The 15,118-nt window shown below is 37.0% G+C and overlaps 1 protein-coding gene and 1 pseudogene across 1 annotated transcript; one reads left to right on the top strand and one right to left on the bottom strand.

The window, feature by feature from the left end:
- The first annotated feature begins 2,543 nt into the window (after nt 1-2,543).
- LOC149164713 (uncharacterized) lies at nt 2,544-3,637 on the top strand (annotated as a pseudogene).
- A 7,001-nt stretch (nt 3,638-10,638) lies between these two features.
- On the bottom strand, nt 10,639-13,370 carry LOC149164714 (uncharacterized). Its single transcript, XM_089430970.1, has 4 exons — nt 12,957-13,370; nt 11,926-12,024; nt 11,303-11,416; nt 10,639-11,068 (listed from the first exon to the last, which is right to left on the bottom strand). The coding sequence occupies exons 1-4, from the start codon at nt 13,320-13,322 to the stop codon at nt 10,916-10,918; spliced, it is 732 nt and encodes a 243-aa protein (XP_089287096.1). The 5' UTR covers nt 13,323-13,370; the 3' UTR covers nt 10,639-10,915.
- Between the last annotated feature and the right edge of the window lie 1,748 nt (nt 13,371-15,118).

The following is a 15,118-nucleotide window of genomic DNA, read 5'->3' on the forward strand; positions in this document are numbered from 1 at the left end:
TCTCAAAAGTCTTGAGGATGTGGTCCAACGGTTAGGTGGGGAGGTTTGGTCCCCACAAGTCACGTGGTCCAATCCTGGGTAGGACTATGTATGCCTGAGAGCTGCTCTAGGCACAATTTATTCAGTTGTAAAAAAAACATCCTCTTAAAAAACCTTTGTCCCAACCAAAACATTTCCTCAAGTATTTATTCACAGAGCTTTGCCAACTTCACTACCTATTTATTGAATAGATTTTCAATATTGTTAAGTCAAAATTTAACAAATAGGTAAGCATGTGATGAAATAAACCAAAAAATGTAATTTATTGTCTTTAACATGATAAGCTATCATCGGTTTGCAGTGGTTACTTGTAGACACCACTATAATAGCAAAAGTACACAAAATGTGTGAAGTAAGGATTCCACTAGAATGTAGCAAACCCAAGGTGAAATTATGTTCTAGCAGTTACAAAATCTCTAGATCTTAAAGATCTTATGAGCCTCTCAAGTCACAACTCTCCAAAAATTGTTTCCGATGGACCTATTGCCCCTCTTTCAACAAGGGTATCCTAAAGTGATCTTAAAGATCTTATGACCCTCTCAAGTCACAACTCTCCAAAAATTGTTTCCGATGGACCTATTGCCCCTCTTTCAACAAGGGTATCCTAAAGTTTTTGACAAAGCACCCTGCCATTTGTAAGCCCAAATATACACAATCTATGGCCTTGTAGACCAATAAAAGTATTATTTCTTATTTAATTTTTAAAACTTCAATTAAATTTATTTAGAAAAAAATAGTAATTTTTATTTAAAAATAATAAAAATCATATTCTTAGCATGTTATTGTAATTATGGATTTAAAATGATAAAGACATTCTAATGTCTCTTTTCATCCAGAATCCCCAAAATTAATCTTCAATATATTATTATTAATTACCCTAAAAAAAATAAACCTTTTCCTGCCTTCCAATATAATTTATTAACTGTATTTAAAAAACAAGTATACAAACTTTAATAAAATGCAAGGAGATAGAAGATTTTAAAACAAACATATTAAAGTCAACAATGGCCTCTAAAAGATTGGGAAAAAATTCACATATTAAAAACATCAATCACCTTTAAAAGGCTAGGTAACAAAAATCTACGAATATTAAGATATCTGTTAGTTTTGCTTCAAGAGTAATATTTCTATAAAGACTAAAGTACTTCTATCTCTGGTTTTTTTATAAATCACTCATGCCTGAGCCCTTGTGACTCTCCTTTCAAAACTTCTTTACCTTTGAATTTTGTTCTCTGCACATGAGTAAAATAGTTGACTCAACAAATATTGCTATGACTTTTATCAGGTCTCCTAAATTTTTCAAATGAATATCTAGAAGCAAACAGAAAACAGAAAACATAGCTCTAATTTGACAAGCAATTGAACTTTCTGGTGTAAACTACAGGAAAATTCTCATGAAAAGATGTTTAGCCTGTACATATTAGAACTTGCCTGTAAAGATATTCAAATGAAATAAAGATCCAGTTACTGGCATTTTATAAACAGCAAAGATAGCTCTAATTTGACAAACAATCGAACTTTCTGGTGTAAACTACAGGAAAAATTTCTTCAAAAGATGTTTAGCCTGTACATATTAGAACTTGCCCGTAAAGATATTCAAAAGAAATAAAGATCCAGTTACTGGCATTTTATAAACAGAAAACATAGCTCTAATTTGACAAGCAATCGAGCTTTCTGGTGTAAACTACACGAAAAGTTTCTTGAAAATATGTTTATCCTGTACATATTAGAACTTGCCTGTAAAGATTTTCAAATGAAATAAAGATCCAGTTACTGGCATTTTATAAACAGAAAACATAGCTCTAATTTGACAAGCAATCGAACTTTCTGGTGTAAACTAGAGGAAAATTTTCTTCAAAAGATGTTTAGCCTGTACATATTAGAACTTGCCTGTAAAGATATTCAAATGAAATAAAGATCCAGTTGAACATCTGCTACGAGAGAGGGAGAGCCTCGTCCTGCGACGATTCCATGAATGAGATAACCTATTTCATGATATCAAACACTGAGTAATTAGTTTTTCCTAAAACAATGTCTAGCCTCCGAATATCCAAATATCAATTAAAGTCTATTTGATCTTTACCCTAGTTAAGGCTACGGGGAACGTCTGGTACTGGCTAAGGACAGTATGAAGAGGAGCCTCCTCGTCCTGTTGCGATTCGTCTCCGAGTTCGGATAAGATAGGACTGGGCGCCGCGGAGGGTGTCCGTATGGCCGTGTGGCAAAGGTTCCTTCAATTTGATGGGCTTGCAGCCGCATTCTCCATCTGCTGGAAATTTGCCGGCCTCTGCCTGGTTAAGCTAAGGAGTAGTCTACCTAGGCGGTAGAATGGCCCGTTTTTCATCACCGGTCTGAAAATCTTCCGGCTCCGGCACCGGGAATGTCTCCGCCCTTCGCCCCCTCCCCTGGCTCCGCCACCTTCCTTCTCCGCCACCCTCCCCTGACATTCCCTGCCAGGCCTGACAAAAAATCCGATTCGGATCAGGGAAGGGGATGTAGACTACTCGATCGGGGACGAGCTATTGCAGCCGCGGAGTATTGCTCCTGGGAGCTCCTTATTCCGGTTCGAATTCGAATTGTCACCCGCGCGCTGCAATGCATAATCGCTCTCCTGTAACTCTGCACCTAGCTCAGAAAAAAACACAGAAATGAATAAGTTCAGTACTAGCTACTCACTACTTCGTAACATAAAATTATGTTACTGTTACAAAAGGGGAAAATGAAAAACGCACACGCCATTATTAAAGATTCCCACGACTTTGGGCTGAGTTTTCTGGATTTGACCGCCTTTATATAGCGATCCCGGTTTATCCGATATACAGATCGATGGGTTGCTGGGTTTACAGTACTCATTCTCACAGTGCTTCTGATAAATTTATCAAAATTCCAAATATGGGGAGCTGCATTTCTTCAAATGCCATCTCTTCTGTGCCAGCAGCTACTGCAAAGCTCATATTGATGGACGGGAGCATCCTGGAGTTTTCTGAAATGGTGAGAAGCGAAGAGATTCTGCAAGAATATCCGGGCCACTTTATCTGTGATTCAGAGGGTCTTTATGCCGGTCGAAACATCTCCCAGGTTCTGTGTCACGATGATAGATTGCAGATTGGGCAGCTCTACTTTCTTCTTCCTCAGCGGAAATTGCAGTTTGTGTTAACAGACTCCGACATGGCTTCTCTTCTTTTCAAGATTAGCACTGCTTGGGAGTCAGCGCAGAAGAAGAGGCAGAGCAAAAGATTATCGCGTGGGTTCGTTAAAGCCCAAGCTCAAGTGAAACAGAGTACGACTCTTCTTCTGTTTGTTGTTTGTCCAGGCGCCCTAATAATCCAGTTTCAACAGATAGAGGGCGACTCCATTTTCAACCCATGTTGGAGACTATTGTGGAGACTGTGTGATCGATGGTGATAGTGATTTTCATGTAACAAATATGTATAAATCAAGAAACAAAGAATTTTTTGAACTTGCTCTGGTTAATAGGATTTGGAAATATTTTTGGAATTTGCAATCCAGTTAAATTGGAAATATTTTTGGAATCGATGGTGAGAGTGATTTTCATGTAACAAATATGTATAAATCAAGAAACAGAGAATTTTTTGAACTTGGTTCTTTTTGAACTTGTTCTGGTTAATAGGATTTGGAAATATTTTTGGAATTTGCAATCCAGTTAAATTGGAAATATTTTTGGAATTTACAATTCAGCTAAAGACATCTTTAAATCTGTCCAATGACAGATTATTTGGACAGATTCGAGTCTTTTTGACATCCCAGTGGAACTCCTAAGTGTTAGCGTGCAATACTTCCTAGTGCACAATTTTCGTGAGAATTTAATTTAAAAAGGGTTAGGGAGATTCTGTGGGTAATTCATTTTGTATCTCTCTATTGTTAGTCCGGTTCTAGTTACTCTTTGTTCTTATGTTGTTTTCAAGCTCGTACTTATAGCGTTCCTTCATCCATATGAACACAATCTCTATATTATTGTACTGTATAGCTTAATTTTCACTTAGGAAGAGACATTTATGTAAATCTGGATTGGAGATAGTTATCTCTTTCCGGTGTTATTACATTATCATTTTTACTCAAAGACTTCTTATTATGAAGGTATGTTCTTTCCTCTTTGTTCCCTATCTACATCGACAGTAATGTATACCATAATTGAAGGTTTACCAATATTTATGTATATATGCTTAATTCTCATCCTCTACATCATATTACTGAAGCTACTATTTCATAATTGTGTCCCTGTCCCTGAAACTAGGTTGAACATTGCTGTTTTCTAAATATTTATTATGGAAAAAAATATGGAAAATATAATCATTTTAACTTCTTTTTTTTCCCTTTTGATCTCCATATCATGTATACTTTTTCTTCTATTTCTTTGATTTTGTTCTTGCAAATAAACATATTGTCTTGTAATCTACTTGTAAAATTTATTCGTTCAATGACTTGTTTGGGTCTGTCTAATTTTACTTGTTCAAGACCTTGTTTTGGTCTCCCGTATCTCATCCGATCTCGATCCGGAAATAGAATGCAAAGGTCAGGGGAAGGTTCTGTACTGTAATCAGAAGTATCTTTCCTTTCCATGATTGTAGGTGACTTCGATCTGGATGAGTTCTAACCTATAAGCAAATCCAGTAACTGTGCAGAGTTATGTTGCCTAATTTTGGGTAAAATCTCTGGAAGCTTATGATAATGTTCTTTTTCTCCAAAATGAACTTGTTGCATCTTTATGTTGATGGTAGTAACTATATATCTATATGTTATCATTGATGAAATAACAATATTAAGTGTCTGGTTGAGCTTCTATTATCCGATTTAACATTCTTATAATGCTTTAAGCTTTTGTTGCCTTGGAAACCTCTGATATCCTTTGAAGTGAAGGCTACTCTTACTAGTAGTCAAAGATTCTATTTGTGAATTCCTTTCACATGTAACTCTAGCTTTTAATCTCTTTTTTGGAATGGCATTGGAATGATTGAATGTTAGATATTGCTGATTTATGGAGTATTTAGGAAGACAATGTGGAAGGACCTAGATGTTCACATCCATGGTTACTCATTGGTCATTTGTTTTTCTATTTAGGACATCCATGTATGGGCACTTTTGATTTTGTGAACACTAGGATCCCTTGTGTTTCTGAGATGTGCTTTCCCATTCAATTGGTTGAGTTCCTTCTCTTCCTTGTTTCTCGTTTCCATCTCATTTCGAGGCATAAAACTTTTAAGTAAGTCTAACGAAAAGCATGATTTTCACCATCCAACCTTTCATTCTTTATTTTGCTCATTTCGTATCTGGTTTTACACTTATCTAGGTGGCTGTAATGCTGGCCTCCTTTTCCCACTCACCTTGAGATACTTCAACCAACAACCTTTTATTCTGTATTCTGCTTATTTCGTATCTGTTTTTACCTAAGTCATCTGACACTGGGACACAAGACATGCAGGACACATAAATATGAGAGTCTGACACAGGACACACAGACCCCCAGATATATATTAAAAAAATTAATAACTATTACACAAATTCTCAAGATGATACAAATTCAATCATACATGTACATTGTAACATTATGCATACAATCATGATTCATCAATGATACAAGTTTACAACTAGCACTTACTATTACATTAATGACAAATACAATAAATTGACATTGGACAAACACAAGAAATCAACCATAAACTGCAGTTTTCTCATAAAGTCATAAAAATCAAAATGTATTACATAGGTGCTGAGTCCTGAGAATCCTGACTAGGAATTCTAATGGAAAATAGAAAATACAAAACAAGGTAGACACTAGAGTTCAGAACTGTAGAACAGAAAGGAAGAATCTCATAGGCTACTGCCAGCAGGCTATACGCTATACCTATAGCTCATCAACATTAAAATCAGCATCAGTGCCACCACTGCTCTCTTCTGCATCCTCCTCTTCTGTATCCAATGTAATCTTTGCATCTGTTGGTGTGAGGATGACTCCTCAAGAGTATCACCATCATCAAAAGTAACAGGCTCTAGCACTGTTGTCCAAACCCATATCATCAGGGAACACATCGCACATTTTTGTCTTCCTTTCAACCACTCCTCCCTCTGCTTGTAAATATGACAAAAGTTGGTGTGTTGGTGTGCACATACACCATTGTCTCTGTCCTATACTGAGAGGGGCGGCATTACCAATGGGGACACTTCTTTTGCACCTTCCCCGTTGTCCTTCACTGACCCATGAATATTGTAAAAAAAAGGAAAACTGCTGTAAGGTTGTGCTTGTAAACAAAATGGACAGGTAGACTGTTGTAGCAAAACTAGAAATAAATGGAAGGGAAATCCACTTACCTATCTCTTGAATCACCTCCAAAACACTCCTATCTCTTTTGTTGGTCGCTCCCACAGTCCCACAACACCCAAACAATGAATGCAAATGGACAAATGTGGCCCAATTTTGGATTTTATCAAGCCCATGGGTCACTTTTCGATGGACACATGTCCGAAAATCATGATTCTTTCTGGGCATGAATCAGACTCCTTTCTAACACGAATCCTGAAAGTCGGACACGCACCAACAGCGAATCAGACACGTGTCAGCAGCGAATCGTGTCTGACACGCAGGATTCGTGACACATGGGGGGGAGGATTAATCCGGTGACTTAGGTTTTTACACTTATCTATGTGGCTCTATACCTGTCTCTTGAATCACCTCCAAAACACTCCTATCTCTTTTGTTGGTCGCTCCCATAGTCCCTCAACACCCAAACTAAGTCACAGGACATGTCCTCCAAGGTCCCATGTCCCGTATTTTACGTGTCGGACACGAAAACGGCCCTAAAACACGTCGAAAACGTTTTTCATCGTGTCTTGTGAAATGTAAAACGTATTTGCTGGTTTTTGTCGTGTCCTGCATCTGGAAAACGCGTATTCCGTTGATAGAAAACGTTGCCTGCATCAGCTGCAATTTTTTTTTGAAAGAAACAAATAATTTTTGAGTGGGGCAGCTTAATGATCAAGTCTAGGCCCTAGTATTGATATGCTATTCATGGTAATGTTAAATTCTTAAAGTAAAAGGATGAAAATGAAGATTAATCTTCATTTTCATCCTTTTACTTAAATTTTTAACATTACCATGAAATGACTCAGGATGTTTGAGAGTGGTTCTGGCCTCATTGGATTTCATATGGAGAAAGTAGAATTTTAGATTTCATTCAAAATGCAGCAGACTTATTAGTTTTTCAGGATTTTAGGATTGGGAGATTGTAATGTTTCCAGGTGACACCACCTGCCCAAGCTACCCTTGCCACCAGTAGAGGACGTGATCTACCTCCTATAGCTCCTATTCTTGTTCTTCAGCTTCTAGAGCATAGGAAACTCCACTACCAACTCCACCAGCACTAGCATCTACATCTAGAGGGAAAGGGAGAGCTGTGGCATTTTCTCGCAAGAGGGGCAGAGGAAATCAATAGGATTAGTCTTTAGTTATTTTCTTATGTGCTTGTAAGTTGTACATGAACAATGAACATTGAATATTCAAGAATCAAGACCAAGCATATCACATTCTAATTTCTAAATAGTAAATTTTGATTCTATTTATTTTTTTAAAGTGAACTATGAACTTTGAGAAGTAATTATATTTTAATTTGATTAGATAAGTTGCAACCTGCAATTTAATATGGATAAAAAACTATATTTCGGTATATACATATATATTAAATATATATAAAACATGTCCCCCATGTCCTGTTTCCAAGTCGTTGCGTTTCATATTGAATACTCGTATTTACGTGTCCTCCGTGTCTCGTGTCCTCGTGTCATGTGACTTAGCACCCAAACAATGAATGCAAATGGACAAATGTGGCCCAATTCTGGATTTTATCAAGCCCATGGGTCACTTTTCAATGGACACATGTCTGAAAATCATGATTCTCTCTGGGCACGAATCGGACTCCTTTCTAACACGAATCCTGAAAGTCGGACACGCACCAACAGCTAATCAGACACGTGTCAGCAGCGAATCGTGTCTGACACACAGGATTCGTGATACATGGGGGGAAGGATGAATCTGGTGACTTAGGTTTTTACACTTATCTATATGGCTCTAACCCTTGCCTGCTTTTCCTACTCACCTTGAGATACTCAAACCAACATGGGAGAGCAAAAGTTTAGGTACACTTCTGTGTGGCTGCAATCATGGCCTACTTTTCCCATTCACCTTGTAGATACAAAACCCAGGTTCGAAGAGGAAAAATTTACTAATCCTGTACATATGCATTCTTTCTTGTGCAGTTTGTTGATATCCTTTGTCACTGTTTATTTTAAATTATTATAGGCATACTAAGGATCATACATTGGATATTCTTGCAGGTAGTTTGGATGGTTTACAAATTCATTCAAATGAACTCACCTTTGTGGAATCAGTCTCGACTGGTGGTATTGATAGGCATGTTGAGTCCCCAGTTGACAAGCTGAAAATCTTTAATAATATTTGTTCTTCAAAGGACCAGGACACGGAACACATCTCTATATACATTGGGGACAGTTTAGGTGACTTGCTTTGTCTTCTTCAGGCAGATATTGGAATAGTGATTGGTAAAAACTCAACCCTAAGAAGGGTTGGAAAACGTTTTGGAGTATCATTTGTTCCTTTGTTTTCTGGTCTTCTCAAACAGGAGAGAGCATATGTAGAAGGTTCTAGTTCTTGGACAAAACAAAGTGGAATTCTTTATACCGTCTCTAGTTGGAGTGAAATACATGCTTTTATTTTGGGTTCTTCCAATTGATTGGAGCTCTCTTTCAGTGCATGACATTTGCTGTGGCAATGTGTTTTTGTGAAGATACAGTTATAAAAAAGTACATACATCATACAAGAATGTATTCACACATCCTATTCAATAGCAGGGCAAGTTTTGCAGAAAAACAACACCCCAAAAATCAATTAAACTCAGAAGTTTTGGTCGAATGTGCCATTCGAATGGTGAATCAAGATCTACAATTTTTCTTTTCCTTTTCAGTTGAAAAAATTGTTGAGAGTCTACATGTTCTAGTTTAGCATGTATATCTGGAACAGTGAGTTGAACAGTAACTGCAGGCCCAGTGAATTGATGATCATGCCTCCATCCTTTATCTGCTAATGTTGTAGAAACATGCAGCATAGCATGAATTTAATCTGGCTTCAATTTGCAGATCTGGTTTCAGTGCTACAGTTCCAGACCTCAGTTAGGAATCCTGATAAGAAGCAAGTCTTTACAGGATGTTACAGTAATTAATTGAACACTGGAGGGGAAACATGTATAAATTAGGGCCATTATTAGTTTTCAAAGCAGGGTAATATCTTGTGACAAACCTTATTGAAGATACATGGCATATGCTGCTGACTTGGGTTATTTCATTATAGCATGCAGGATGTAACAGTCTGAAACTCAATATATTTTTGAAGCAGCTGTATAAATATTTTGAAGAAATTTCTGAAAAAAAAAAGGTTGAAGAATGTCAAGCAAAAGTGTAGTGGGCTATGCAAGAAGTACTATTGTTTCAAGCAGTGATCCCAATTTCTAAGTGGAAATATTTCTTTTGCAGATACAATTGTTCAGCTTTCTATTTTGATGGATAGTCTTCTTTCAAATATGATTTCTTTTGGACATAATTCATAAAATTTGTGGCACTGCGAGTTGAAACCATCAACGAATTCTGTTTCTGCAGCTCTGGTCAACAAATTGATCTCTTTATTCAATTAGATCCTCATTAACCTAAATTATGCACTTTAACTGCAATATTTTAAAGCTCCTTAGCTTCTCAGTCAAGTGGTCACCTTTGCTCCAATACTCGTTCATTAAAATCCTTAACTAGCACAGGGGTCCTTTGAAGTGAGTAATTAAAAGTGTTTTATATTTCTATTAACCATTTGTCCAGTCCACCCAAATGTTGGCTGTCCGTCATCAACTGTTAACATTAGCTGAGCTGTTATTGATATTGTTGCATTTCTGCGTTTTAAGAAATTTCTTAGATATGAATGTTTCATAAAGTTTAGACATATGCAGATGGTTAATGGGAACAATTTGTTTGTTATACATGTTATTTCATGGGCATTTGTATATTGTTGGTTGGTTATGGGTGAGTACATATATGAAACTGTAACCAAATATCTCGTCAAATCTTGAAAGATTGGTTGTTTATGGGTGAGTACACATGAAACTGTAACCAAATATCTCAATCGCATATTAGGAGGTAATACTAGGAGGCAGGCCTGGAATGAAGGTATGATCTAGTTTGTGCTCAGATTTGATTCCATTCATATAGTCTTCGAGTCCGGTTTTGACTATTTCTCCATATATTCAGCCAAACATGCCATGGAAAGCATTCATGCCTTGACAGAAACATAGATTTGGTGTAAAAGATGTGTGCCTATGGTAATTGATATGCAAACAAGCGTCAGATTTTCTATTATATATTATATATATAATACAATATATGATGAGATATAGTATTATATATTATATCAATATCTCTAATTCAAGAAAATACACTTCCCACTGCAATATAATTCTATTATGTAAACCTAAAACTTATAGTATTTATATCAATAATCTGAATATTTACAAATATATAGAGAGAGTCGAATCTTTGTGAGTGAAACTCTCACAACGCAGACTTTCCAAAGAGAAAGGGCTACCTTAGTTCTTCCTGGAAAATACTTTATTGCACCTGACTTACAGAATATATGAATAGACAATAGAATGTGTACGGATAGTATTGAACAAAGCTTGTAACTTTGTATAAACTTGCATAGATTCTTCTGCTGCTACTGGCCGAGGCTATAAATTACCAGACCATATAATTCTTCACAGCTTTATATTCATATGCTGCATTCCTGTCATAACAGGACTTCACAGTTTCTTCAAGGATGGCATGCCCAGCTTTGCTTCATTCTGCTTACCACCCCTTTGTGCTCCTGGGCAGAAGGAAGTTCTCCAATGGCTATCATCAAATGGACACGATCTGTGATCTCTGCTAGGTCTTTCTGCTTTGTTTCTTCTATTTCTGCCTTCCACTGCAAAATATGTTCATGTCCTCACAGTAAACATAATGAATGAACTGTAAAATATCAGCTATAAGTTCAAATTGAATATATATGACATGGGCTAGATTGATTTGTTATGCAACAACTCCCAAAATGCGTTGAAGTGATTGAATATATATATATATATATATATATATATATATATTTTGCACTGTTGAAAGGAGATGGCATTTGTTATAAGAACAATCTGTTATGATAACATACCCTTTCAGCTCTTGTATAAGCGTCTGCTATGGCCTTTTCGGTTTGTTCGCTGGCATGGGCTTTTATTCTGTTAGCATCTTCTCGAGCTTTGCATAAAATCCTGTCGGCCTTTACCTGCAAGGAAAATGCTGAAGGCTATTAAACCAGAAAAAAATAGGAGATTGCATGACTTGATATCTATGAAAAAAAACAGTAATAATATGGAAGTAATAATAGGGAAGGTTGAAGAGAATAAGTGTCTTGACAGTAGAATGCTGAAGGCTATTAAACCAGATAAAAATAGGAGATTGCATGACTTGATATCTATGAAAAAAAACAGTAATAATATGGAAGTAATAATAGGGAAGGTTGAAGAGAATAAGTGTCTTGATAGTAGAATATTCACTGAAATTTAATTAGGTAAATATTGATAAATGGGTTAATTTTCCATATTTTTTCAAAAATAATTAGTGAATTTTTATTTTTCAAAAAACTATATGAATATAGTATAAAAAATAAATTTTCAAACTCACTACTATTTTGAAACTCACTACTAATTTTGACACTCACTACTAATTTTGACACTCACTACTTAAAACACATAATTTATAAATAAATACTTTAAACATAGAGTAAAAAATTACCTCAGCATCTTGAATAAGTTTCTCAGCCTTAACCTCCTCTCTCTTTCGAGCTTCCAGGGCTTTAGCCTCTTCATGCATTTTCTTTCTCTCTGCCTTTGACTGCAACAAAATGTCCGACATGATCAACCATACAATAACTTGTAAGCACAATTTATATGCCTAGAGAATTTACATATCCAGAAAATAATACAAAACTTATAAGCATGCTACTTATATGCAGAGTGTATTTATATCTTTGGAAAATAATATATTCATAGGCTATTGGGAGGCCCGCACAATCTTATGCAGAGTGTATTTATATTTTCGGAAAATAATATATTCATAAGCTCTGGGAAGGCAAGTACAATCTGATGATACTGGAAGATAGATAGAATGTTATAAATTATGTTTTTTTTCAAATCAAAAGAATAGGTAGATTTCTGGTTGCAGAGGAAATCTGGGATCAAGTTAGTGGGACTGCCCATTAAAACAATTGCCCACAAATCCTGCTAAACCAACTAAACCTAGTTTCAAACCTAAATTAAGATCCTGTATTAATTGGCAAACACCTTCCTATATGAAATCTCCACAATTCCACTTAACCCCATAAACTATGTTATAATTCATATTATTATCGAACCCCATAATCTATCTTATAATTCATGTTATTATCTATACATATAGAGCATATGGAAACTTAGATACTGCCCCTGAAAATTGACAAGCCCAGCCCACTGCATTAGCAGGAAACCAATTAACATAGGTTAGTAAGGAGTCACTTCTGTGGAGTCGCAGGAAACCAATTAACATAGGTTGTTAGGGAGTCACTTCTGTGGAGTCCCAGGAACATAAGGATCGTTAAATATGGAAACTTATATACTGCCCTTGACAAATGACAAGTCCACTGCCTCTGACAAATGGCAAGACAAGCCCATGCATGCATCAAAGTAAAAATCCAAATAAATTCTTCAATGGCACACAGCAGAGTAAATCCAAATAAATACTGCAATGTAATGCAAAAACAAATGCAGCATCAACATGCTTGCTCTAACCTGGAGTTTTTGAGCCCTGGCTTCCAGCTTTCGGATCTCAGACTCCAAATAAGCTTGGGCCTCAGCTTCAACTCTTCCTCTATGTGCCTCAGCGAGAGCCTCAGCCTTGGGATTCAGACATGATCTGTTGATAGGAGAAGCTACAGCGCCACCGGGCGAAAGAGGGCCAGATTTTGCATCATGATATTCTGCAGCAGTGTGCTTGGCATGAGCATGAGCAGCCACCAATGCAGCAGTTGGGGAACCGAAAGGAGGAGGGAACCCGGCTGATCCTCCATCTGGACCATCTTTATTCTGATGATCAGCTCTAATTACATGGCGCTGCAACTGTTGTTGTTGCTGCGGCTGCTGATGTTGATGTTGCATTCTGTTATTGGGCTCCTTGGCCCCCTCCTTCTTGCTATATTTACTCTGCCCAGCTCTTATCATGCGCTCTGATCTAATCAAATCAAAATGGCTTTTCTTACACATATGCAAACAAATAGAATTGTAATGCTATATTCATTATGAAGAAGATAGGTGATGTGACTGAACTGAAAATATAAGATAGATGATGTGACAGATACCTGTAAATATTTTCTTGGGTGGCTGAAGAACCCTGAGTTCTGAATAGCAGAGGAATTTTGTGGGGAGGTATTGGTAGTACCGTAGTGGTGATGCTTTTGATGCCACAGGCCGACCTTATTCGACAATTATGGCTGGCGATTGCTTGCTTGCCGGACAAGAATGAGGTGGGCAGACAGAGAGAAGGGGATTCTTTCCAGAGCAGGGAAAGATTGCTTTCGAAGGAGGAGACTGACGGGTTCATTCTGCTACAAGACATGAGAATAAGATTATAAAGAAGAGATGAATCCAGAAGAAGAAGAAGACGAAGGAGATGACGCATGTTCGTGTTCTTTTCAGAAGAGGAGAAGACACCGCCTTCGCATTACACAGCATATTTTCAATCGAAAAACTGCATTGCCTCCCCTGTTTTGTTGTAGAATAAATTAAATGGAAAGGTCTGCAGGGAAAATGGAAAATAAGAATGGACCGTCTCTGCGCGGTTAAGTTAAAGTCGAGATGAGCGTGCAGAGGCTCATAATTATGAAAACGCTCTCCCGCTCGGTTGGTTCGTGGTTCTCCGCTCTGTTCAGCGAAAGGTGGAGATGAAGCGTGCGAGGCTTCGTTATAAGGCACTTCTCTCCCACTCTTTCGCTTGAGAACTACTTCCCAGCGCTTTCCCTCTGCGCATTCCTCCAACAGCTCTCGTGGCAGCACTTTTCCTCTACACATTTCATTCTACACGTGTGGTGCGTGCTTTTTGTTCTCTTTTTTTGGTTTGTGCGGTCAGATGGCCCCGCGGAAAGCACAACTCCAGTCAGTCGGGCTGGTGTTTGTTCTGTGGAGTCGGAACGCTGATCCTCCATAATTTAACTCGAATTTCGATGACGTGGTTTGAGGCGGCCTTGGTGATGTGGTTTTTTTGGTCCAGTGAGAGGCGCGGAAAGCAGGAGCTCCTTGGCCAGCTGTTATTATGGGAACGCTGAATCTTTATAGCTTATTGGGAATTTGAATTTTGATGAGATGGCTTTAGAATCTTTGATATGGAGAATCTTAAGTGATTATTAGTTTTATATACCACATAAATTTTTTTTCCTCGGGGTTTTTGTTTTTCCAGTGAGAGGCGCGGAAAGCAGTCGCTGCTTGGCCAGCTGTTATTATGGGGACGCTGAATCTTTATAACTTATTTGGAATTTGAATTTTGATGCGGTGGCTTTAGAATCTTTGATGTGGAGAATTTTAAGCGATTATTTTTTTTTAATATATGCCATAATTTTTTTTCTCTGCATTCATTTGGTGTATAAAATGTTGTGTGTATATACATAGTTATCATATTTATCAATTATCCAAGATATTATCAATTAATTAATGGACATAGTTATCTTATTTATTAATGATGTTATGAATTAGCGTTTGCACCATAAGGGTGTAAATACATTCTAATAGGATTGAAAAATGGAAGATTTCATTATTAATGATATATTAAATTAAATTTTTCTAGATAAAATATTGGAAAATATTGCGAGCATATATTTGTTTTATTTGATTGTCCTGATTAACATAGGGGGAAATCCATGAAGTCCAGATTTTTAACTTAGATCTTGTTGTGGTAAAAACAC

This window comes from Pinus tabuliformis, chromosome 5_1 (assembly GCF_031772625.1).
Source record: "Pinus tabuliformis cultivar Carrire ecotype Pingquan chromosome 5_1, CPIR1, whole genome shotgun sequence".
Classification (NCBI taxonomy): Eukaryota; Viridiplantae; Streptophyta; class Pinopsida; order Pinales; family Pinaceae; genus Pinus; species Pinus tabuliformis.

Bases quoted from the DNA above. Each gene is read 5' to 3' on its own strand.
- LOC149164714 (XM_089430970.1), bottom strand. From the start codon at position 13,322: ATGCAACATCAACATCAGCAGCCGCAGCAACAACAACAGTTGCAGCGC. The intron at 12,025-12,956 runs GTTAGAGCAAGC...ATTTTGTTGCAG, and splicing joins CCAGGGCTCAAAAACTCCAG to TCAAAGGCAGAGAGAAAGAA. The intron at 11,417-11,925 runs GTAATTTTTTAC...TTTTCCTTGCAG, and splicing joins AACTTATTCAAGATGCTGAG to GTAAAGGCCGACAGGATTTT.